At 39.0% G+C, this 27042-nt stretch overlaps 1 protein-coding gene across 1 annotated transcript in view; it reads left to right on the top strand.

Moving 5' to 3' along the window:
- The first annotated feature begins 872 nt into the window (after nt 1-872).
- Nucleotides 873-27042, top strand: part of Braf (B-Raf proto-oncogene, serine/threonine kinase) — a 91459-nt gene continuing 65289 nt past the window's right edge. The window contains exons 1-6 of the mRNA XM_013021563.1: nt 873-971; nt 3475-3576; nt 6901-7164; nt 19794-19897; nt 21008-21110; nt 26634-26782. Of these exons, the coding sequence (XP_012877017.1) occupies nt 873-971; nt 3475-3576; nt 6901-7164; nt 19794-19897; nt 21008-21110; nt 26634-26782 (821 nt within the window). The remainder of the gene's footprint in view (nt 972-3474; nt 3577-6900; nt 7165-19793; nt 19898-21007; nt 21111-26633; nt 26783-27042) is intronic.

The following is a 27042-nucleotide window of genomic DNA, read 5'->3' as shown; positions in this document are numbered from 1 at the left end:
ACTTTTCTGTTTTGCCATATTTGTCATCTGTCCTGTTTGTCTGTTGTGGTTTTCATGCTATTCCTTAGTTTTGCTTTTCCATATGTCTCTCCTTTATTACTCTGAATCTTCTCATTCATGGAGTCCAATTGTAGGCTTGCCTCACTGTATCAGTTGACTTTTTTCAAGAGCCACCAAGGAGGTTGTCCCTAGCAGAGAAAAAGCCTTTTTGAGGGATGAAGGCAAGAGGGTGTGGCTGATATAAAGTGGACTGAGAGACTGTCATAATCTTTTTTTGTGATTGTTGTTGGTCATGGGGCTTGAACTCTAGGCCTAGGCACTGTTACTGAACTCCTCAGCTCAAGGCAAGTGCTCTACCACTTGAGCCACAGTGCCACTTCTGGTTTTCTGGTGGCTAATTGGAGTTGAGTCTCACAGACTTTCCAGAACAGGGTGGCTTTGAACTGTGGTCCTCAGTAGCAGGCCTACTGGGCCTGTCATAATCTTTTTTTTTTTAATTGTGAAAATACTGTACAGAGGGGTTACAATAACTTGGGCAAGATAATGAGTACATTTCTTATCAAGCATTGTAGCCTCCTCCTTTGTTTCCCCTTCCCATCTGTCATAATTTTGATACCAGCATTTACTGGCTGTGTGGTCTTGAGTAAGGTGTATCTCTGTGACAGTTTTATCATTTGTAAAACAAGGATGATAATTTTCAATAATAAAAATAAACTATAAGCTTGATATCCCTGGTTTATGCCTCTAAGCCTAGCTATGTTGTAGATGAAGAATGAAAGAATGCAGTACAAAGCCAACAGAAAAGACTTCAAGACCCAATCTCAACAGAGGGAAGCTGATTGTGGTGGTATTTGTGTGTCATCCTGTTAACTATGGAGAGCCTAAAGCATGCAGATTATCAACTAGGCTTGTGTCAGGGCAGTAAAACAAGATCCTATCTTTCAAATAACCAGCAGATGCATGGTTCAGCAGTAGGATACCTTGCCTATTAAGCAGTTCAAACCCTTAGTACCGTCTGTGTGAATGTAAATGTATGTATACATATATACATATATGTGTATATATACACACACTTATGTATATGGAACACAAACCTACTTTTAAAACTTTAGTTTCTAATTGTACTTAAAATTCAGAGTATTTACCATGGATTTCAGGGCCTTCATTACCTGCTTCTTGCCTAGTTTTTCTGAATTTTTCTTGGTTCCCTCACACACACCCTTTCACTCTGTTCCATTTGCTTACTATCCGTACTGTAGTCATAGTTCCTTACCTTTATCTTTCTACTTTGTAACACTGCTTTTTGTGGGCTATGTTTTCTGGACCAGTATATTCCTAAGTTTTATGTTTGTTTTATGGATTTGTAGGTTTTTTTTTTCCCCACTTAGTAAAGTATTTATAAATTCTAGGTTCAGAGATCTACTCTTTTTCCCCAGTTTTGTGGGAGATTATAAAAATTCTTAGAAGTGGAGTTGCTAGGTCAAAAGTTAGGAATGTCTTTGTATCTATGAATCCTACGGAGGATCATACATATCTAAAAAGGTTTTACTGCCCTTACACTTGGTTCGCAGTTTCCCTGCATAAGAAGTTGTGTTTGAAATCATTTTTACTCAGAATAATGCAGTCATTAAATTTTTAATTTTAATTTTTGGTTGGTCATGGGGCTTGAACTCAACCCAGGCCCTGTCCCTAAGCTCTTTTACTCATGGCTAGTGCTCTATCACTTTGAGCCACAATGCCACTTCCTGTTTTCTTGTACTTGATTGAAGATAAGAGTCTCATGGATATCTCTGCCTATGCTGGGTTTGAACCTTGATCCTCAGATCTCAGCCTCTGGAGTAGCCTGGATTAGAGACATGAGCTACCAGCACCAGGCTTAATTTTTTATTTATTTTAAAATTATATAATTTAGGGGCTGGGAAGGTGGCTCAGTGGTAGAGCGCTTGCCTTGCATGCCTGAGGCCCTGGGTTCGATTCCTCAGCACCACATAAGCAAAAAAAAAAATTGCACAAAATAAAATTATATAATTTGTAATTCACTAATTCATAGTATTCCCTACCACCCACTGACTCTGTGTGTGTGTGTGTGTGTGTGTGAGTGAGTGAGTGTGAAGTGTTCTTTCCCTCGAACCATATCCACAGTCCCTCATTGTTTTTCTAGTTCTTGATAGACAGCTTCTTGATAGACTACCAAAAGAAGGAGATACTGTCCCCCACCTCTTTTGTTAGTTAAATTGGAGATAAGAGTCTCGAATACTTTCCTCCTCAAGTTGGCTTCAAACCATGATATTTAGATTTCAGCCTCTTTAGTAGCTAGGATTTTAGGCATGAGCAATCAGTACCTAGCTATATACATATACATATATATGTATATAACAGTATTTTATATTGAATGATAATCTTTATTCTTTTTTTGTTGTTGTTGGTCCTGGGGCTTGAACTCTGGACTTGGGCACTGTACCTCAGCTCTTCAGCACAAGGCAAGCGCTCTACCACTTGAACTACAGTGCCATTTCTGGTTTTCTAGTGGTTTATTGGAGATAAGAGTTTCATGGACTTTCCTGCTCGGGATGGCTTTGAACCATAATCCTCAGATCTCAGCCTCCTGAGTAGCTAGGATTATAGGCATGAGCCACTGGTGCCTGGCTTCTAATCTTTATTCTTTTTTGTTTTGTTTTTGTTTTTTGGGTCCGGTTGTGGGGCCTGAACTCTGGGCCTGGGTGCTGTCCCTCAGCTCTTCAGCTCAAGGCTAGCTCTCTACCACTTGAGCCACAGCGCCACTTCCGGCTTTTTTCTTTTTGCTTATGTGATGCTGAGGAATCGAACCCAGGGCCTCAGGCATGCAAGGCAAGTGCTCTACCACTGAGCCACCTTCCCAGCCCCTAATCTTTATTCTTTTATTTAAAAAGTCTCACAAATTTGAGAAGAGTCTTATCTACTCTTGGTGGCTCTGTCATTTTGGCATCTGTCCGGCTTAACAAAATGTTCTAGTATTCTTGTTTTTGAACAATAATAGAAAGTCTTTGACTGCTTCCAAGCTTGTCTTCCACCATCCTTTCTATATTGTTTGTTTATTTAGATTTACCTTCATTTCTATTACTCTCTAGGTTTTTTCTTTGCATTTGTTTCCTATGGCTGCTTTAATATATTATCACAAACTTGGTCATTTATATAACATTATACATTATTTCTTACAATTCTGGAAGTCAGAAATCCAGAATAGATTCTACTGTGCCCAAACCAAGATGTCAGCACGGGTCCCTTCCTCTAGAGAAACTAAAGAGAATAGATTCTGTTGCTACTTAAAAAAAATATCTAAATAGTAACGAAAGAAAGAAAAACTCCACTCTGCTAAATAATCTTTAAGCTCTTTGAGGTGTACTATTGATTACTACATTGTATTTGTCTGTATTAAAGTATTTCTAATTGATATGCTGAATGAATGTATTTAAATTCCTTTAAAATGTTTTTTAGGTGTGGAATATCAAACAAATGATTAAGTTGACACAAGAACATATAGAGGCCCTGTTGGACAAATTTGGTGGGGAGCATAATCCACCATCAATATACCTGGAGGTGAGATTTTTCACTATCATCTTTGGAGTAAGTTTGGGGGGGGTGAGTTTTATATAACGAATTTGCTCTTAAAATTTTGATTCTTTAGGTGATAAATTCAGGAAAAGATATTGGAGAGAATTAGGGTTTTGTTTGGGTTTTTTTTTAGTGAAATCAAGGAAACTTTTATTTCCCTCTGTCTTCCATAATAGCGCATCTCTCCAGTGTATTAGTAAGAATTAGTTTTGTCATGTATAAAATACATATTAGTATATACATATTAATATATGTATATTACTTTTGCCATAAATAGTAGTATATATATGACTTTTGTCATATATGATAAAACTAAATTTCTCTTTCAGTGTCTATTCCTCTATCTACTATCTAGCCTTTTCTTTTTGTAGTGCTGAAATTGAACCCAGGATCTTGCAAATGTTAGGCAAGTTCTCTTACCACTCGAGCCATGACTGCAGCTCTTCCATAATTATACTATCTAGACTTCTGTTGTTTTAGTTATTACAATACACATATTTTATATTTTGGAAAATAACAAAACTAACAGAGAAACCCTTTTTAAATATTACCCTGAGTAGTGTTTAGTGATACTAGTTCAGAAATTTTACAAAGTACATTTTCTAGAACAAGTTTTTAACTATATTGGTTGCTTTCTTATAAATAAAATTTATAATTTTAAAGTAGCCTAATATTGTTCACTTTTACTGTGTAATTGTGCCTTGAGATTTATGTCAGTCCTTGAGCATGATTGTTTCCTTCTGGAAGTTAGTCAGATTCCACAGCAAGAGTAAGCTGTTGTGGAATCCAGGCAATCAGGTTCTCCAGTCTCCAGTTCACCTTTATTACCTTTCTCTATAATCACTAGTTAGAAAAGAAGGTAACCCTAAATTATAATGATCAGTTTACCATTTAGCTCCAAATACTAAAGATTTTAAAGCATAGATTGGAAGATTCCTAACTAAATTTCTATTTCAGTAATTTTTTTTTTTATACAGTGATAAGCACTTGTTGTCTTGCATCTTCTATGGCTCAAAATAATCTTGAACTCAGTGACTGAGCACTGTCTCTGAGCTTCTCTTGCTCAAGGCTAGCATTCTAGCACTTGAGCCAGAGCTCTACTTTCAGCCTCTTTTGTGGTAGTTTATTGGAGATAAGACTCTCCTGGGCTTTTCTGCCCTGGATGGCTTCAAACTGCAATCCTCAGATCTCAGCCTCCTGAGTAGTGAGGATTACAGGTATGAACTATCTGCATATGTCTTGTTTTATTCTATTTTAATTTTGCTGGTCCTGGGCTTGAACTCTATGTGAAATATCTACAGAAATAGGAAGTGGCGCTGTAGCTCAAGTGGTAGAGCACTCGCCTTGACTTGAAGAGCTGAGGGACAACGCCCAGGCCCAGAGTTCAAGCCCCACGACCGACCAAAAAAAAAAAAAAAAACAACTATATGGAAATATCTACAGAAATAAAAACACATCCATTTGCTTACCTGTAGTTCAAAAATAAACTCCTTGAGAAATGATATCAAAAGATATCTTTTATTCCCCTTTGTAATCTTTTTAAATGTTTGCAGTACTGCATCTTTTTGAGATGGTGGGAGAAATAGTGGACCATGAGTAAAGAACTAGGGATACACACATGCATGCCCCTCACTGCGCATGCCCCTCACTGCGCGCAGGTATATGATTCCAAGGAGACTACTGTTGAGAATTTTAAATGCTCAAGGTGCATAGAGTTCATTCAGTACACTAAAATTACTCAAATTTACTTCTACCATATATACAGTAGGTCTGTGCATCCATAAATAGGCTACATTACTGTTGCAAAAATTGCGGCTGTACATTAATATTTTTTATCTAAATGATTTCATGCTCTTTATCTTACAAACTATGGATATTTGATTTTTTTCCCATAATGCTGCCCATGTTTTGCTAAAAACACATGTATTTAATATCACTTACATACCACATTAACTTTTACCTTGTTTTTTGGGAGCCATATTTTCACAATTAATAATTTGGTATCTCACATGGGTCATCTGACTTAGCCTTGGTCAAAAGAAACTTCTGCCAGGGTGTCCTAGGTAGATAGTGTCCCAAAATTCACTGACTACAGGTTATTACTCACATTTTCAAATACAGTTTGTACTTGATACAGAGGAGGTAATTTGGGATCCATAGTAAGAAGCATAGACTATTACTATTATTTGCTGGTTCTGGGGCCTAAACTGAGGGCCTGGGTGCTGTCCATCCTCTTTGTACTCAAGGCTAGCACTCTACCACTTGAGCAACAGTGCCACTTCCAGCTTTTTCTGAGTAGTTTATTGGAGATGAGAGTCTCATGGACTGTCCTGCCTGGACTAGCTTCGAACCATATTCCTCAGATCTCAGCCTCCTAAGTACCTAGGATTACTGATGCCCAGGTGTAAAGTATTTTTTTAATTTGAAGAATAAATCATTTTAATTGATGGCTATTTCAGAAAGGAGGTAGCAGTTATAGATCTGCTGAGCCCTATGGAGGAAATTTTGATTCTTTCAGTATGATCTGGCACTATTCAAGACTGACAAAGTCTTGAATTTTGCCAACTCTTTTAACACTTAAACTCCTTTCTATGTTCTTTTTTTTTTTTTTTTTTCTTGTTAGTCATGGGGCTTGAACTCTGGGCCGGGGCTCTGTCCCTCAGCTCTTCATTTCAAGGCGTGCGCTCTACCACTTGAGCCATAGTGCCACTTCTGGTTTTCTGGTGGTTAATTGGAAATGAGTCTCATGGACTTTACTGCCCAGGCTGGCTTTGAACCGTGATCCTCAGATCTCAGCCTCCTGAGTAGCTAGGATTACAGGTGTGAGCCATGGGCGCCCAGCTTTGCGTTCTTTCAGAGTGTGTGGGAGGGGGTGTGAAACTTCATATATCTTTCTGAGAAAAGTAAATTTAATAAAAGAGGTGATATTTATCCTTGCTGTAGTGTAATTTTATTAATATTTTATGCTAAATATGTGGTTTGGGACATAAATTACTATTTGGCCAGAAAATGAGAAACTCCATGCTTTTTAACTTAAGTTTAACTTAAGTTTCATAGACCATCTAGATTCAAAATATATGTAGGTCAAGTTTCTCAGTGTAATACAATGGTATCTTATAACAATTCTTCCACTGAAGAGTTTTAAGTTTTCAATTACTATATTTTTGACACTTACTTTGTAGCTTGTAATTTGAAACCCTGTTAGCTAGATTATAAATAGATGGTAATCAGTGACTGAAAATTCTTATTTTCTTGTGTTAATGTCAGGATAAGTCCAGATCCAAAGTGAGTCTGCTTTATTTTTTATAGGCCTATGAAGAATACACCAGCAAGCTAGATGCCCTCCAACAAAGAGAACAACAGTTATTGGAATCCCTGGGAAACGGAACTGATTTTTCTGTTTCTAGCTCTGCATCAATGGACACTGTTACATCTTCTTCTTCTTCTAGCCTTTCAGTGCTACCTTCATCTCTTTCAGTTTTTCAAAATCCCACAGATGTATCTCGGAGCAACCCCAAGTCACCACAAAAACCTATTGTTAGAGTCTTCCTGCCCAACAAACAGAGGACAGTGGTGAGTCAATTTTTAATGTTGTCATTTTCCTAATATCTTTTAAAAAATGAATTGAAAACTAGTATGTTAATCACTTTATATTCACAGGTGATACAAATGGAGGCATCAGTTTCAAATAAGAATAGGAAAGATTTAACTGTTCAGTGCCAACCTGTATTGCTTTAATTTTTGGGGTTTTTAATCAACCTGTATATTTCTTAAATTATATTGTCAGATTTCATCTTTATTCCTAGCTAGTAAACTCAATGACCCTTAAATCTAAGTACTAGATAGAATTTCAAGTGATGAGCTTTTTTTGTGGTGTCTTGAAAAAAAATCTCTAGTCTGAGTTACCAAATCACATGCTGAGTTTCCAGTGTAATTGATAGTTTTCCTCTTGTCTAAATACCTTTTTTTGATTAGTGGTATTGCTATCATTAAAGTAGTATACCCTGAAAGAACATTTAAAGCAGAGAAATAAATAGAATTAAAGTGGATGACTTATAATCTTCAAGTACAATATTGTCAATATCCTTGATAAATGATATATCTATAATCATTGGTAATTTTGATGTATATTGTTACTCTAATAAGTTCCAGATCAGCTGATTCAAAATAGGTATTTTTCTCTTTAGACGGCCAAAAATAAAAGGGTAACAATTCTTTTTTTAATCGGTCGTGGGTCTTGAACTCTGGGCCTGGGCGCTGTCTCTCAGCTCTTCAGCTAAAGGCAAGCACTCTACCACTTGAGCCAAAGCACCACTTCTGGTTTTCTAATGGTTTATTGGAGATAAGAGTCTCATGGACTTTCTTGCCTGGGCTGGCTTTGAACTGTGATCCTCAGACTCTTGAGAAGCTAGGATTATAGGCGTGAGCCACTGGCGCTCAGCAGGGCAACAGTTTTTGTTTTATAAAAATTTCTTTTTGGGGGCTGGGAAGGTGGCTCAGTGGTAGAGTGCTTGCCTTGCATGCATGAGGCCCTGGGTTCGATTCCTCAGCACCACATAAGCAAAAAGAAAAAAGCCAGAAGTGGCGCTGTGGCTCAAGTGTTAGAGTGCTAGCTTTGAGCTGAAGAGCTGAGGGACAGCGCCCAGGCCCAGGGTTCAGGCCCCCCAACCGGACCCCAAAAACATTTCTTTTTGCTAGGTATGGGTGGCACACACCTGTAATCCTAACTACTTAGGAAGCTGAGACCTGAGAATGATGATTCGAAGCCAGCCTGGGTAGAAAAGTCTGTGAGACTCCAATAAACTACTCAGAAAAAGCCAGAAATGGAGCTGTGGCTCAAGTGGTAGAGTGCTATCTATCCTTGAACACAAAGAGGCCCTGTGATAACACCTAAGCCCTGAGTTCAAGCCCCAAGATCGACTTTTTTTTTTTTTTGCCCTGTTTTTGGGGTTTGAACTTAGGGACTTTTACTTTCCTGGCTTGTTTGCTCAGGTGCTTCTTTATTCCTGACTTTTCTCTTTGGTTTTTTTTTTTTTTAAACTGTTTCTTTGTTTTGTTTTGTCTTTTTTTTTTTTTGGACTGGGGATCAAACCAAGGACATTGCACTTGCTGGGCAAGCACTTTGCCACTGACCTACATCCCAGCCCTCTAGCCTTACTTTTCACTGGTTATTTTGGAGGTGGGAGTTTTACAGATTTTTCTTCTGAGACAGGCTTTAATCTGCAATACTCTAGATCTCAACCTTCTTCTTCTTCTTTTTTTTTTTTTGGCCTGTCCTGGGGCTTGAACTCTGGGCTTGGGTGCTGTCCCTCAGCTCTTCAGCTCAAGGCAAGCAAGCACTCTACCGCTTGAGCCACAGTGCTACTTCCCGTTTTCTAGTAGTTTATTGGAAATAAGAGTCTCACGGATCTCAGCCTCCTGCATATCTAGGATTACAGGCATGAGCCACTGGTGCCCAGTGATCTCAGCCTCCTGAATAGGATAACAACCTTGAGCCACTGGCACCCAGCTCCTTTTTGAATTGTCTGTGTGTGTCTTTGTGTGTGTGTGCCTATGTATGTGTATCTGTTCGTCTGTCTGTCTTGGGGCTTGAAATCAGGACCTTGGTGCTGTTCGTAAGCTTTTTTGCTCAAGGTAGCACTTGAGTCATAGCTCACTTCCTGCTTTTCGGTGGTTAATCTGAGATAAAAATTTCCTTGACTTTCCTGCTTGTGCTGGTTTATCTGGTCAACAATCCTTAGATTTCAACCTCCAGAGTAACTGGGATTTTAAGCATGAGACTTGGTGCCTGGTTCCTTTTGTTGTTGGTGGTGGTGGTAGTCGTGGGGCTTGAACTCTTGGCCTGGGTGCTGTCCCTCAGCTCTTCAGCTCAAGATGAGCACTCTACCATTTGAGCCACAGTGCCCCTTGCGGTTTTCTAGTAGTTTATTGGAGATCAAGAGTCTCAAGGACTTTCCTGCCCAGGCTGGCTTTGAACCATGATCCTCAAATCTAAGCCTCCTGAGTAGCTAGGATTAGAGGCATGAGCCACCAGTGCCCAGCTCTGGTTCCTTTTTTGATTAAGACTAAGAACTAGGGCTGGGAAGGTGACTCAGTGGTAGAGCGCTTGCCTAGCAAGCATGAGGCCCTGGGTTCGATTCCTCACCACATAAGCAAAAAAGAAAAAAACCCGGAAGTGGTGCTGTGGCTCAAGTGGTAGAGTGCTAGCCTTGAGCTGAAGAGCTGAGGGACAGTGCCCAGGCCCAGAGTTCAGGCCCCATGACCCCCCCCCCCAAAAAAAAAGACTAAGAACTAATAGACTTTCCATCTACAAGCCTGTAGATTTTAATGTTACTGTTCCTTTCAAAAGGAGTTAATCAAGAATGTAATCATACCTATCCTTTCTTCCACAAACAGACAAGAGTTGGTGGTAACAAAGCAGGCTCTAAATTATTCACTATGCAGAATTACTACTCATAAGACACAGTCAGTTCTCCTTATTCTTATTCTCCTTATTCTCCGTTTTTCCTTATTCTTTTCTTTAGGATTAAAATAAAATTTATCTTATAATTAAATGGAGAATATCTAAATGATACCTTTGCATGGATACCTCCTTAAAAGAAAATCTATAAGGTGAAATTTTACATAAGTTATCTGCAAATTGAAAACCTATTTTTGAAACAGCATATATTACAAAACAGTCTGCAGCCACCCATCTCATTCCTCATAGGTTCTTCCAGTATTTATTTATTTTTTTTAATTTTTTTTTGGTCCGGTCGTGGGGCCTGAACTCTGGGCCTGGGCGCTGTCCCTCAGCTCTTCAGCTCAAGGCTAGCGCTCTACCACTTGAGCCACAGCGCCACTTCCGGCTTGTTTTCTTTTTGCTTATGTGGTGCTGGGGAATCGAACCCAGGGCCTCAGGCATGCAAGGCAAGCGCTCTACCACTGAGCCACCTTCCCAGCCCCATCAGTATTTATTTATTTATTTAATTTTTGGCTAGTCCTGGCTCTTGAACTCAGGGTCTGGGCACTGTCTCTGGGCAACTTTTTTTTTTTTTTTTGGGTCGGTCGTGGGGCTTGAACTCTGGGCCTGAAATCTTCAGATCTCAGTCTCCTGACTAGCTAGGATTACAGGCGTGAGCCACCAGCGCCTGGCTCACGTCCCAACTTTTTGGTGGTTATTAAAGATAATAATTTCATAGACTTTCTTGCCCCAGCTGGTTTTGAACCACGATCCTCACATCTCAGCCTCAAGTGGTAGAGCGCTAGCCTTGAGTGAAACAGCTCAGGGACAGAACTCAGACCCTGATTTCAAGCCCAACAACTGGCATAGAAAAAAGGAATTAATGAGTATTTTGAAAGATACAGCTAAAAACATTTACTAAAATATTTAACAAAAAATTGAAAGTCATGAATATGGAAAAAAATAGATCCAAGAACTACAACTTCTGTTTAATAAATGTAGAATAAAATAGAAGGAAGAACTGTTCAGGCATAAGAAATCTCCCTGTATTAAAAAAAAACATTCATTTTCATATAATTAATGATACTGTCACCAACAGGAAAAGGAAACTGGAGATTGATCTGGACATACTGTGTAACTAAAAACTTCTAAGAGAGAAAATATCAGACCCTTTCACAAAGCATAGTGAGCCTTGGATTATTGATTCTCACTGGAAAACTGAGGACTAGATGATGATGGAACCGAGTCATCAATGATCAGATGAAAATAAATAGACAATTCTAGCCATTTTTGAGTTGGGGCAAGAAACAAGATGTTTTGGCTACTCAGCACTGTAGAATATTATATCCTACAGAATATAATACATATCTAGAAATAGATCCCAGAATTTAGAAGAATTTAAAATGACAAAAAAGATTCAATCAAGAGAAAAAAGTAAATATTTTAATTTTTACTGTTGGTATGTCTAGAAGAAAATAAATTGGACCTACATCTTAAAGTTCATTTAAGATATAAGCAGTTTACCACAGCCATATGTGGTGGTACATACCTGTAATTCTAGCAACTAAGAAACTAACGTGCAGGTGGGTGCTGGTTGTTCATGCCTGTAATCCTACCTACTCAGGAGGCTGAGATCTGAAGATTGCTGTTTGAAACCAGCCCAGACAGAAAAGTCCCTGTGAGACTCTTTTCTCCAATAAACTACTCAAAAAAGCCAGAAGTGATGCTGTGACTTAAATGGTAGAACACTAGTCTTGAGCACAGAGAGGTTCAGGGACAGTGCCCAGGTCCTGAGTTCAAGCCCCAGGACGAAAGAAAGAAAGAAAGAGAGAGAGAGAGAGAGAGAGAGAGAGAAGAGAAAGAGAGAGAGAGAGGAAGGAAATTCTAAGATTAAATTGTACATGGACATTATTCAAATTCACTATTATAAGAGAAATGCAAATTAAACAACCATGAGACAGTTTCATCTGTTCAGCAAAATTTAAATTATTACTGGCAAGGGTGTATAGAGGAAGTCCATTACACTGTGGGTGGAAATGTGAGGGGAGTAGAGCTTATTATGAAGCACTTTGATCAGATCTATGAAAATTCACAAATACTGTGTGTTCCAAGCCAGTATTCCTAGCCTTATGAATTTAGTTCATAGAAATAAAAGCACTAAGCTAGGCGCCAGTGGCTCATGCCTGTAATCCTAGCTATTCAGGAGGCTGAGATCTGAGGATCACTGTTCAAAGCCAGACTGGGCAGGAAAGTCTACGAGATTCCTATCTCCAGTAAACCACTAGAAAACCAGAAGTGGCTCTGTGGCTCAAGTGGTACAGCACTCGATTTGAGCTAAAGAGCTGAGGGTTAGTGACCAAGCCCAGAGTTCAAGCCCCATGACCAAGAAAGGAAAGGAAGGGAAGAGAAGGGAGGGGAGGGGAGGGGAGGAGAGAGGGCAGGCAAGCACTAGTATATAGTGATACATGCAGAGGTTTTTGTTAAATATTGTTTATAATGACAAAAGAATATAAACTAAGCAATACTAGGAAATTTTCACATTAATTACGATACTGTTGTATCATGTAGTACAACACAGTCTCTGAAAGGATAAACTAACGCAGTAGTTGTACTTGAAGATTTTTCTGAGAGGTATTATTATTAAATAAAAAAAAACAAAAATGTGGGCTGGGAAGGTGGCTCAGTGGTAGAGCACTTGCCTTGCATGCTCGAGGCCCTGGGTTCGATTCCTCAGCACCACATAAGAAAAAAAGCCGGAAGTGGCGCTGTGGCTCAAATGGTAGAATGCTAGTCTTGGGCTGAAGAGCTGAGGGACAATGCCCAGGCCCAGAGTTCAGGCCCCACAACCGGACCCCCCCCCCCAAAAAAAAATGACTACTGGAAATACATATGGGCTGGGAAAGTGGCTCAGTGGTAGAGCGCTTGCCTTGCATACATGAGGCCCTGGGTTCGATTCCTCAGTACCACATAAGCAAAAAGAAAAAAAAAGCCGAAGTGGCACTGTGGCTCAAGTGGTAGAGCGCTAGCCTTGAGCTGAAGAGCTGAGGGACAGCACCCAGGCCCAGAGTTCAGGCCCCACAACCGGACCCCCAAAAAAAAACAAAAAAACAAAAATGTGAGAAATTGTCACATTACAAGTACTGTAATTGGGTTTTAAGAAATTTCCCATTTATGCCATATTTGTGGTATTCCCTTTTTTTTTAAACTTTTTTTTTTCTTTTCTTTTTGGTACTGTGGATCGAACCCTGGATGTTGCACTTGCTAGGCAAGCTCTTTGTCACTGAGCTATGTCCCAGCCCAGGGTCAGCCCATTGCATTGAGTTGCATTGTGTTGGCCAGGAATCAAACCCAGATCAACTGCTTGGAAGGCAGCTATGCTCACCACTATACCACTAACACCACACTTGTGGTATTCTTATGTCTAGAAATATGCCTCATCAAGAAACACTGAGTAAAATACATTTATTTAAATGTACTTCAAGTAAGAAATTCCTTTGGAAAGTGAAAATCAAGAAGGAACTAAGCAATCAGAGGCATCTATGAACTGATTTATGGTATCACTGACCACATACAACCTGTTCTTGCGTAGCCTACAAACTGAAAATGAATTTTGTGGTTTTAAATGCTTGGGAAACAAAATGAAAGGGAAAATAATACTTCATAAAATTAAAATTCAAATTTCAGGGCCATAGACTATTATTGGGATACAGCAATGCTAATCTGTCTACAGCTTGTTTATAGCTCCTTTTACACTATTTACAGTAGCATTGTTGTAGTTTATACACAGTTATATGACCTCTAAAAACATTTTTTTTTCTTTTTCTTTTTTGGTGGAACTGGTGCTTCACACTTGCTAGTTTCATGCTCTACTGCTTGAAACACACTGCTAGCCCCAGCTTACCTGAAGTTAGTGAGATTCAGTGGGCTCATTGTATCACTGTGTATCACAGTGAGGTATCACTGTCAATGTATGAGGACACAAGACTAGGTCATCAGCATGTATCATAAACATAGAGCTCAGGTTGTCACATAAAGCTGTGCCTTTGAAGGGTTTCAAAGCATATATAACAATGAAATTGGTTATGGCCAGCAGTCTAGAGATTATAGTATCCCTAAATTGTGGACCTGCTCTTACTCTAGTGTCAGGTTCATATTTACATTGCCTACATTGTCCAGGAACCTTTAAAGCCAAGAAATTAACATAATAACTGGTCCTGGAGTGGTTATAGTACTGAAGCAGAAGCAGGCATAAGTCCTCCTTGGCCCATCTAGGCCTCAGGGAATTAAAAGATAATACCTTTTGTGCTCGACATCCCAAATTATAAAACCAACAGCAGAGGTCAGTGGTTTATGCCTGTAATCCTAGCTACTTAGGAGGGTGAAATCTGAGGATTGCAGTTTGAAGCCAACCTGGGCAGGAGAATTCCAGAGAGACTTATCTATAATTAATTACCCCAAAACTAGAAAGGGCACTGTACCTCAAAGTGGTTAGAGGGTTAGCCTTGAGCAAAACAGCTCTAGAGACAGTGCTTAAGCCCTGAGTTCAAACCTTATGACCAGCACCAAAAAACAAAAACAAAGAAACAGTCTATGCTGGGAATGTGTCTTAGTGATAGAGTACTTGCCTAGTGTGCATGAAGCCCTGGGTTCGATTCCTCAGTACCACATAAACAGAAAAAGCCAGAAGTGGTGCTGTGGCTCAACTGGTAGGTAGAGTGTTAGCCTTGAGCAAAAAAGAAGCTCAAGGACAGTGCCTAGGCCCTGAGTTCAAGCCCCAAGACTGACCAAAAACAAAAAAGAAAAGAAAAAGAAACAGTCTATCTCGTGAGTTAGAAAACTTTAAGAACAGAAGAATTACATTCCTAAGGAACCAAATAGAGATTCTAAATAATCTTGAAATTTCAAACTTAGTGGATGACACCATCTAGGAAGTATTCTTGCAAGAAATGATTGCACTGAATGTCAGGTTTATAAACGTTCCATTTTATAAGAAATATTAAGTACCATTAGGAAGCAAATAGACAAACTCAGAAGGCCTGGTCTCTCATAGAGTAAACGTCATAGAGGATAACAGGGTTGGTTGGGAGGTCTTCTGTAAACAAAACCATATGCTATGTATAATCTTGTTTTGGTATTGAGTTAAGAATTATCAAAGGAATTCTTGAGATGAGAAACTTGGAATATTGATAGAATATTTGGTGTTATGACACTGTTAAATTTCTTTCTTTTTTTTGGGGGGGGGGGGGGGATCCGGTCGTGGGGCCTGAACTCTGGGCCTGGGCACTGTCCCTCAGCTCTTCAGCTCAAGGCTAGTGCTCTACCACTTGAGCCACAGCACCACTTCCAGCTTTTTTCTTTTTTCTTATGTGGTGCTGAGGAATCGAACCCAGGGCCTCATGCATGCAAGGCAAGCACTCTACCACTGAGCCATCTTCCCAGCATGACACTGTTAAATTTCTTAAGTGTGCTAATGGTAATCACGTGAAGAATGTCCTTTGTCTTAGGAAATACACCGTTAAATATTTAGGGGTGAAGCATCATGATGACTGCAACTTCAACCTAGTAAAGTGTATGACTCTCAAGGGTACAGGTTCGTGATTTTTAACATACAATATTGCCTTACAGATTAAGATACAAAACATTTCTAATGCTTGAAGGAATTCCTCTTTATCCCCTCTAATTCAAGAGTGACTATGAGCAGGAGGCCTGGTTCAACAGTTGAGTGCCTACCTAACAAGTTCAAAACCCAGTTCCTCCAGAAACAAAATAATAAATATTCTTGACTTTTTTTGGCCATCTATCTCAGTCAATTACTTTGAAACAACTTGTTTACACATAACACTATGAATAACTGAATGTAGAGAAAGAGAAAGCAAGTATGAAAAAAATAATAATTTTAGAATCAAAAAGAATAAATTTATATTGTAATTATACTATTTTTTCAAAGTTTCTGAAATTTAATGAGAATTTTCCATAACAGAGTCAAAAAATAACATAGATTAAAGGAATAGAAAATAAAAAATAAATTAAGTGGTTTGAAATATGGAATGAACAGTTTAATTATATGCTTCAAAGAAATTCTGGGAAGGAATAGAAATAAAGGGATAGAACAACTAAAGATCTGGGAAACACAAGCCCTGAGTTAGAAAACTAATTTTTATCTATACTCTCTGTAATACAATGGGAACTCAGTGGGACTTCTTAGCAGTCTGGGACATGGTATTCAGGTAACATGAATCCTCCAAAATGTTTTGTTTTAGAGCACATCTGAAGCTTTCATCTGATTCTCACAAGTCTCTGAAACAACAAGTTAAGATACCTTTTTACAAAGATCTCTCTGGAAACATAGGGTAGAATGATTGGGTTTAATTTAAAAGTAAAGGGCTGGGAAGGTGGCTCAGTGGTAGAGTGCTTGCCCTGGGTTCGATTCCTCAGCACCACATAAGCAAAGAGAAAAATGCCGGAAGTGGCGCTGTGGCTCAAGTGGTAGAGTGCTAGCCTTGAGCTGAAGAGCTGAGGGACAGTGCCCAGGCCCAGAGTTCAGGCCCCACGACCGGATCCCCCCCAAAAAAAACAAAAAAAAAAGTTTAAAAGTAAAGATAAGAATTACCTCCCAATTAGGAAGTTTTTATGAGTTCTAGGTACAAGATGAGTGACAGAGGAGAGAGCTTTTACCTTCAGTTCAGTATTTCTAGAAATTACAGTTTTTGTTTGGTTTTAAATACACTCCTGATATGCACATTTTCAGTTTACAAGCTCCATAAAATTGCATTTTCCCTGACTTCTGTAAAGACTTAAAGCTCTTTCATGTGAAGGCACCCTGCTAGTCTGTTGAGCAATTTTAGTGACACATGTAATAAGCACCCTCTTCTTCAATCCTCTCCCTCTGGGAGTTCCCTTGTCCCCCTACCTTACCCTCTGGATAGTCTGGTCTCAGACTGGAAAGGACTATACACAACCTATCAGAGGTATCATCCAAGTAAAGCTGTCTCGTGGTCATATCTTTCTCCTTGCCCAGCCCCCAGATCCTTTGCATTGAGAGTACATTTTTATCAGTCACTACGTAACATCATTTTTATGTTTTTATTTAATATATATGTATATTTTTTCATTTGGCTGATACTATCATAGCTTTCTTAATACATGAACTTCCTTTGCCAGACATATTATAGCCTTTTTTTTTTTTTTTGGTCGGTTGTGGGGCTTGAACTCTAGGCCTGGGCATTGTCCTTGCGCTCTTCAGCTCAAGGCAAATGCTCCACCACTTGAGCCACAGCACCACTTCTAGTTTTCTGGTTGTTTATTGGAGATAAGAGTCTCACAGACTTTCCTGCCCAGGTTGGCTTTGAACCTGGATCCTCAGATCTTAGCCTCCTGAGTTGCTAGGATTACAGGCTTGAATCATGGGCACCTGGCTTTTTCAGTCACTTCTTAAATACTTTTTTTATTTTTGTTTTGGGTCATGAGGCCTGAACTCAGGGCCTGGGCACTGTCCCTGAGCTCTTTTGCTCAAGATTAGTGGCCTGCCACTTGAGCAGCCACATCTCCGCCTCTGGCTTTTTTGGTAATTAATTGGAGATAAGAGTCTCAGCAAGCCTGGCACTAGTAGCTCACACCCATAATCCTAGCTATTCAGGAGGCTGAGATCTGCCAGCCCAGGCAAGAAAGTCTTTGAGACTCTTATCTCCAGTTAACACCAAAAAACCAGAAGTGGTGCTGTGGCTCCAGTGGAAGGGAACTTGCCTTGAGCTGAAGAGCTGGAAGATAGCCCAGGCCTAGAGTTCAGGTTCCACAACAGACAAAAGAAAAGAAAAATAGTTTTACAGGATTTCCTGCCCAAGCTGGTTTCTAACCACAATCCTCAGATCTCAGCCTCCTGAATAGTTAGTATGACAGACATGAGCCACTAGTGTAGTGTCTGGTGGTACCTAGTCTTAATGGATATATTGGACTAAAATATGACTCCTGTTAATATTTTTTTTCTTGCTAATACCAAAGTTTTGAACTCAGACCTTGGGCTTTCTTGGCTTGCTTGCTTAGCTGGCGTTCGTAACTCCAGCCCAGCTTTTTGCTGTTCAGTTTTAGAGATAGAATCTCATGCACTTTTCTACCTGGGTTGGGTTTGACCTGAGATCCTCTGTGTCTTACCTTCCTGAGTAACCGGGATGATGGAGGTGAGCGATTGGCACCTACCTCCTTTTGTTTCTAATCACAGGTTTGCATTAGTCTTTTTGAATTCTTTCCCTTTTAATAACTATTAAAATTGAACTGCCTTTATTTCATTTTCCCCCTCAAACATGAAAATTACAAATTTCTTCAGAAACTTTTAAGTTGCTTTAAGAACTTTTAAGGTTGGGCTGAGAAGGTGGCTCAGTGGTTGAGCATTTGCCTTGCATGCATGAGGCCCTGGGTTTGATTCCTCAGCACCACATAAGCAAAAAAGAAAAAAAAGCCGGAAGTGGTGCTAGCCTTGAGCTGAAGAGCTCAGGGACAGTGTCCAGGCCCAGAGTTCAAGTCCCACGACTGGACCAAAAAAAAGAACTTTTAAGGTGATTGAATAATGAGGTGATTGTTACTATAATTATTAAAACATCCTCTCCTCCTGTCACTTCCCCCAATAAAAACTATTCCTGCTGTGTTGCCACTGTCCCTCTTCAGTCCATATCAAATTCACATGGGGACACGAGGCTTCAGAAAAGCTAAACAGATAACTATCTTTTTGTTGTTGTTGTTTACCTTGTCCTTCCCATTCCTGTTACTGATGGTACTTGTCCCTGTATTAGGTTCATTCTTTAACTGGTGTTTTGGGGGCTCCAGATTTTAATGGCATACTGTAACCACAATAGGCACAGTAACTTGTCTCAGTCAGCGTTTGGGTATAGAAAAGAACTTGATATTGTTTAGGCTTATGTAGACCTAGGCCAGTTGCTGTAGCTAGGGATATTGGAAACTAATTAGATGATTTGCCCAAAAAACCGTAAGCCTTGGTTGATAGTTTTCTAGTACCTAGTGGGTTTCTAGAAAAGGGTGGTTCTCAGAGGAAATAGGGATCTAGACAACTAAACAGTAAGTATCAATTATGCTCAGAAGACAAATATTTTCTTTAATGTCAGGTAGATGTCTCCTAAGGACCATTATTGTGATTGAAGGATTGCAGCTTTGAACAATGTTGGATCAAAATTGGCTTTAAATGTTGACAACTATTTCTCAGTGATAGGTATATTATGTTGGGGGGTGATAGTAAGGTACTATTACATTTCCTACTTTTTATATACAAAATATTTCAAATTTTAATAAAAGACAAAAAATTTTGGTTTGTGTTGGCAAAATAATAGATATTTGACTCTGGTTTTCCTTTAAATGAGTTATAGAAATGATGTTAAACTTGGCATAGCTGGGTTCTGGTGACTCAAACCTGTAATCCTAGCTACTCAGGAGGTTGAGATCTGAGGATTGATGTTTGAAGTCAGCCCGGACAGGAAAGTCCATGTGAGACTCTAACTTCCAATTAACCTCAGAAAACCAGAAGTGGCCCTGTGGCACAAAGTGGTAGAGCCCTAGTTTTGAGCAAAAAAAAGCTCAGAGACAGCACTCAGTCCCTGAGGTCAAGCCACATTACCAAAAAGAAAAAACCCCACAACTTGTCATAATAATCCATGTGATAATTAAAGTTTACTAAAGATAAATTGCTGAGTTAAAAATGATTTAGAAGTAAAAAATCTATTTTCTATATCTCTTATCTGTATTTATACTACCATAGGTACCTGCAAGATGTGGAGTTACAGTCCGAGACAGCCTAAAGAAAGCACTCATGATGAGAGGTCTTATCCCAGAGTGCTGTGCTGTTTACAGAATTCAGGATGGGTATGGTTTGTATGTGTTGTGAATTTTGTGTATAAAGATAAAACCATCAGACATTAAACTTTGGGGTTTTTGTAGGAACTTTTTCTAAACCTAAGAATTGAAAATCAACTTCAAAAATAAAAATCCATCCTAAGTTAGCCTGAAGAAATCTTACAAGCTGTTAATGACTTTGTCTGACTATACTGTTACTCTGAGCAAATACTTTTCTGGAGTTTGCAGTTTTGCTATTTTTGAAAACTTTAAATATTTGGATAATACAGCCATACCAGAGCTTTCTCATTTTTAATACAAACTCATAGCTTCAAAGGATTGATTAAAAAAGTGGCTTTTCTATTGAGCTGTTTTTCTTTTAGAAAGTATCTAACATTGTTCCAAGACTTGACAGATTTTTTTTGTTGGTGGTGGTGATGGTTGGCCTGAACTCTGGGCCTGGGTGCTGTCTCTAAGCTCTGCAGCTCAAGGCCACAGCACCACTTCCAGTTTTCTGGTGGTTTATTGGAAAGTCTCATGGACTTTCCTGTGGGCTGGTTTTGAACCGCTATCCTCAGATCTTAGCCTCTTTTTTTTTTTTTTTGTGCTGTCCCTCAGCTCTTCAGCTCAAGGCTAGTGCTCTACCACTTGAGCCACCTTCCCAGCCCATCTCAGCCTCTTAAGTAGCTAGGATTACAGGTGTGAGCCACCACGCCTGGCTCACTTTCCAAATTTTTGAAACCACATTTTGAATCATGTCTCAGAACATGTCCCTTGAGTACTCTTTTTCTCTAAATGGATAGATAAATCTGTACCGGTAGTTTTGTTTTTGTTTTTGTTTTTTTGGGGGGAGGGGGTTTGACCCCAGGAAAAATCCATTTTCTGCTGTTGTAGGTCTTTTCTGGAGCTGACTTGAAGAAAAGAGTACATCTCTTTACCCTGCTGTTTGTCCAAGAGTGATACATTTATTTGGGGTAAACTTAAAAATTTATTGCCACTTAAATTTCTAACGATGGAAGACTAGGGACCCAAACCTCCCTATTACTAGCCCCTCAATAACCAATTTTCACGTCTCCAGCATGAGGTATGTAATGTGCTTTCATATGATAACTAAGAAGCGCTTATGTCTCCATTTTTCAGAGAGAAGAAGCCTATTGGTTGGGATACTGATATTTCCTGGCTTACTGGGGAGGAGTTGCATGTAGAAGTGTTGGAGAATGTTCCGCTCACAACACACAACTTTGTATGTACCTTTATACTTTGGAAATGTCAGAAAATACTCAGGTCTTATGAATGTGTTTTTGTTTAGGAGATATGAAATATGAGTGAATAATATGGTAATTGACATGTTACTTTAAAATTCTATTCTCTAAAACTTGAAGCTAAAGAGTTTTAATCATTAGACTTTTGTTGTAACTTAAAGCCATGGATGTTTACTAAAAAATCTGAATGATACAAAAATTTAAAAAATGAAATAGTCTTCTAGAGATCAACATTTATATAAATTAATAAATTTATGTAGGTTTATATTTATATAGATTATTGTAATCTCAGTTTTTTCTGAATACACAAAAGTATGCTTATACTTTTAAAAAATAAGTTTATTATGAAAATACTGTACAGTTACAATTACATGAGTAAGGTAATGAGTACATTTCTTATCAAGTATTGTTGCCTTCTCCTTTGTTTTTCCTCTACCATCCCTTCCCTCCCACTGTATGCTTATACTTTTAAGCCCAAAGTTTTCTTTGTGCTTTCTTAATCACTTTCCATTCATTTTCCTTTTTTAAATAGAAAATGAAAATAATGCTGTATGATACCCCTACCTTCCTTCTTTTTTATTCAACAGAACATTCTCAGTTTACTTAGCTTTAGTCTTGTAATGATTGTACAATCATCTATAAGGATAGGAATTTATTTGATACCTTTATTCCCTCCATTAAGAGATATTTACATTTTTGTGAGGGTCCCCCCTTTTATTCTTTTTCTTTTTTGAAGTTTTAACAAGGATTTATTTTAGTATAGTCATGTAAAGTAGGAAAAATAGAAATATCTACTGCTCCCCACTCAGGAAATAAAAGTTAAAGACATCATAGTTTTGTATTTAAAAATAAATCTTAACATGCAAATTAAACATAGTCTGCTTGAATCTCAACAGATTTATATAAATGTTTCTGAAGAATAAGGTGATAGAGCAGCGCACTGGTGGCTCCCGCCTGCAATCTTAGCCACTCAGGAGGCTGAAATCTGAGGATTGCGGTTCAAAGCCAGCCTGGGCAAGAAAGTCCATGAGACTCACCAGAAAACCAGTTGTGGAGCTGTGGCTCAAAGTTGTAGAGTATAGCTTTGAGCAAAAAGAGTTCAAGCCAAGCCCTGAGCTCAAGCCCCACAAACAACAGAAAGGAAAAAGAAGAAAGAAAAAAAAATAGGGTGATGGAAGTAGAATGTAGAGTAGCTAGATATTGAACTCTGTGTGGTCTTCCTTATGTGTGTTTTACATTTAATAGAACCAAGTATAAGCTAAATGTCCCCAGCATACAGCTCCCACCAATTTACCATGACTGATTAGATATACACCAATTCCCCAATAGAGCATCAGTTGTGACCCAGAAGAAATATAGATTTTCCTGTTCCCTATTTTATTGATGAAGATATTCTTACAGGTATAAACACTTTGCTTAAAATTAATACGCAAGTGCTTATCCACATATCTTTGTCCCTAAATGTTTTTTCTCTCTTTCATACTTACTTCCCTTTTCCTTTTCTTTTTTCCTTTTTCTCGTAATACGTGTGTATGTGTGTATAAACACATACACAACCAACCATTAATACAATTTTTTTGTTTTTTGGGTTTTTTTGTCGGGCCTGGGTGGTGTCCCTCAGCTCTTCATCTCAAGGCTAGCACTCTACCACTTGAGCCATAGCACCACTTCCAGCTTTTCCTGCTTTTATGTAGTGCTAAGGAATCAAACCCAGGGCCTCATGCATGCAAGGCAAGCCCTCTACCACTGAGCTGCCTTCCCAGCCCCCACTTAATACAGTTTAAAAATGTAGATCAATGACAGGAAGAAAGGCAATTGAATTAATGAAAAAAGTGGAGGGCTTCATGGAACTGGAAAGATTACCCGATGATTGAAACTATGCGTGATTAGCACAAAGGATCAGATAAGTTAAAGCTACTGATAAACTGAAAACATTTTATGCTTTTCTATGCTCAGTTTCCTGAAATTCTGCTAGCACCATAAAAGATGCTTAGTTTGGTAAATAATGACCATATGAAGAATACTAAAAAAAGTTACTTTCCGCTAAGCATAATGGTACAAGCTATAATGCCAGCATAGGTAGGAGGATCAGGAGGATGGCAGTCTTAAGTCTCACCCCAGGCAAAAGTCCTATCTGAAAAGTAAACTGTGTCTAAAATTAAACTAGGCTGGATGTATGGCACAAGAGTTAAGAGTCTTCAGAGTTGAAATCCTAGTACTACAAAACAAACTAAAAGAAAAATCAGAATACATTTTTCATTTCTTATATAAACAAAGACAAGTAGAAAAGGAACAAAGCTAAAAAAATAGGTGTTTGACTTTGCATATGCCTTAGCAATATATACAAAAAGTAAAAAAGAGTATGAAAATAAGTGCCACTTGTAAAAACAACTATGTAAATGTTCTCACAAAGTCAGAATGGATTGTCAGGATAGAACTTTCTTGATGAAACTTGGTGTTTTTTTTGGCCTCAGATTTATGATTGGGGCTGGGAATGTGGCTTAGCAATAGAGTGCTTACCTAGCATTCATGAAGCACTGGGTTCAATTCCTCAGTACCACATAAACAGAAAAAGCCAGAAGTGGTGCTGTGGCTCACATGGTCAAGTGCTAGCCTTGAGCAGAAGAAGCTCAAGGCAGTGCCCTGAGTTCAAGCCCCAAGATTGGAAAAAAACAAAAACTTGTGATTCTCCTGCCTCAGTCTTCTAAGTGCTAGAAGGACAGGTATACTATACCTATCATGCTTAACTTCAATAACTATTTCTGTAAATAATTTTTTACTGAAAATAGTTTTGATTTTGAAATAAATCTAATGTATCATGAAGTACATTATATTTGGTCAGAGTAATTACTGTTATGTGAATATAGGTATATAATAGGTTATAAAATATATTACTAGGAAGTGGCACTGTGGCTCAAGTGGTAGAGCACTAGCCTTGAGCTGAAGAGCTGAGGGACAGCACCCAGGCCCAGAGTTCAGGCCCTACGACCGACCAAAAAAAAAAAAAGAATTTAAAATAAGTAACATTTTGGGGCTGGGAAGGTGGCTCAGTGGTAGAGTGCTTGCCTTGAATGCATGAGGCCCTGGGTTCGATTCCTCAGCACCACATAAGCAAAAATGAAAAAAAGCTGGAAGTGACGCTGTGGCTGAAGTGGTAGAGCGCTAGCTTTGAGTTGAAGAGCTGAGGGACAGTACCCAGGCCCAGAGTTCAGGCCCTACGACTGGACCCCCCCCCTCAAAAAAAAATATATTACTATTGTATATTAAAATTTGGAAAATTGAAGTGATTAAGAATATACAACAAAGAATGAAGTAGAAGTCATCGTATCATCAAGACTAAAATAGGTATTGCTAAGAATGTGGTATTGTTTATATAGCTTATGTTTTCTGCTAAATATATACCCAGAACAAGTATATTTTTTGTTTTTCGGTCATGGGGCTTGAACTCAGGGCCTGGGCGTTGTCCCTGAGCTCTTCAGTTCAAGGTAAGCACTCTACCACTTGAGCCACAGTGCTACTTCCAGTTTTCTGGAGGTTAATTGGAGATAAGAGTCTGCCCCAGCTGGCTTTTAACCACAATCCTCAAATCTCAGCCTCTTGAGTAGCTAGGATTACAGGTGTGCGCCACCAGCAGCCTGCCAGAGCAAGTATATTTTAAACAATTTGTCTTTAGCACAATTCTTTTAATAGATGTGTCCATAATGTCTGTTGATGTGATTCCCCCTCCCCCCCCCCTTTTTTTTGGAAACCAGGTCACACTATATAGATCAGGCTAGCTTAGGGCTGTGATCATCCTGCCTCAGCTTCCCAGGTGATAGGGTTACGTCCATGTGCCACCATGTCCTGCTTCATGGAATTTGTATATGTTTTTTAGCTGGGTGCTTGGTGGCTCACACTTGTAATCCTAGCTACTCAGGAGATCTGAGAATCGTGGTTCAGAGCCAGTCTGAGCAAGAAAGGCTGGCACTATTATCTCCAATTAAGTACCACAGAAGGGGGAAGAGGAGCTGTTTCTCAAGTGGTAGAATGCTAGCCTTGAGCATAAAAGCTCAGGGACAGTGCCCAGGACCAGCAGTTAAACAAATAATTCACAGCTAAATGTGGTAGTGCCTACCTATGAGGACTTCGAAGTTTGAGATGAAAAATTTTCAGTTTAAAATCAGCCCAAATAAAACTTGTGTATCCCTCCCCACCCCACCCCCAAAAAACAAAAAGTATAAGAAACAAGATGTTCACAATAAGTTTAGGGAGCCTGAATATTTTAATTCTTCAAATTGATAGTTTATAAATGGTCTTATTGTCTTTTTGTTGATTTTCCTGCTTGCTGTTGTTTTTTGTGGGGAGGGGGGAGTCTCATTGCGGGGCCTGAACTCTGGGCCTGGGCGCTGTCCCTCAGCTCTTCAGCTCAAAGCTAGCGCGCTACCACTTGAGCCATAGCACCACTTCCGGCTTTTTTTTTCTGCTTATGTGGTGCTGAAAAATTGAACCCAGGGCCTCATGCATGCAAGGCAAGTGCTCTACCACTGAACCACCTTCCCAGCCCATGCTGCTTGCTATTTTAGTTATTAATGTTCTAGTTTTTGTACCGTTATATGACAGTTTGATTTTTTTTCTTTTTTTTTTTTTTGCCGATGTGGGGCTTGAACTCTGGGCTTGGGCACTGTCCCTGCGCTCTTCAGCTCAAGGCAAGTGCTCTACCACTGAACCACCTTCCCAGCCCATGCTGCTTGCTATTTTAGTTATTAATGTTCTAGTTTTTGTACCGTTATATGACAGTTTGATTTTTTTTCTTTTTTTTTTTTTTGCCGATGTGGGGCTTGAACTCTGGGCTTGGGCACTGTCCCTGCGCTCTTCAGCTCAAGGCAAGTGCTCTACCACGTGAGCCACAGCGCCACTTCTGGTTTGCTAGTGGTTTATTGGAGATAAGAGCCTCAGAGCCTTTCCTGCCCAGGCTAGCTTTGAACTGTGCTCATCAGATCTCAGCCTCCTGAGTAGCTAGGATTACAGGTGTGAGCCACCGGCACCTGGCTGGCAGTTTTATTTTTATAAGTAGTTTTTTTTTTTTGCTGCTTTTTTTTTTTTTCCTTCTGGTGCCAGTCCTGGGTCTTGAACTCTGGGCCTGGGCACTGTCCCTGAGCTTCTTTTAATCAAGGCTAGTACTCTACCACTTGAACCACAGCACCACTTCCAGCTTTTTCTGAGTAGTTTGTTGGCGGTAAGAGTATCAAGGACCTTCCTGCCTGGGCTAGCTTTGAACTTCGATCCTCAGATCTCAGCCTCCTGAGTAGCTAGGATTATAGGCATGAGTCGCCAGCACCCACTGGGAGGTATACATATGTATAGCCCATTTATTGTCTCAAACCCTTGTTTTTCATTTTTATATTTTAGTACAAGTTTTTATGATAAACATTAAAACTTAGTTCCTTTAGATAAGAATAAATGCATTGATTTCTAAAAAGATTTTTGTAGGTTGTTTAAGTTCTCTATTATTTTTTACTTTGCAGGTACGGAAAACTTTTTTCACCTTAGCTTTTTGTGACTTTTGTCGAAAGCTGCTTTTCCAAGGTTTCCGCTGTCAAACATGTGGTTATAAATTTCACCAGCGTTGTAGTACAGAAGTTCCACTGATGTGTGTTAATTATGACCAACTTGAGTAAGTAACCTTTTTTTCTAGCTTTTTTTAACTTTTAAGTTTTCATAATGTTTAAACTAGATTGCCTTGAAGTCAATGTTCAGCATAGTTATTACAGGGAATATTTTAAAGCGTGGTCAGAGTATAACATGTAATACAGCAGGTCTTTCCCAGACTATAATTCTAATTCAGATATACACTTTATATTTCACATTAGTTTTTAATTAGTAAAGACCCTAAATTCTTGTTTGGGTTTTTTTTTTTTAACTGTATTTTTTTTG

This window comes from Dipodomys ordii, unplaced genomic scaffold, assembly GCF_000151885.1.
Source record: "Dipodomys ordii isolate 6190 unplaced genomic scaffold, Dord_2.0 Scaffold56, whole genome shotgun sequence".
In the NCBI taxonomy this organism is placed as follows: Eukaryota; Metazoa; Chordata; class Mammalia; order Rodentia; family Heteromyidae; genus Dipodomys; species Dipodomys ordii.
This window is presented reverse-complemented; position numbering and strand designations above follow the sequence as displayed.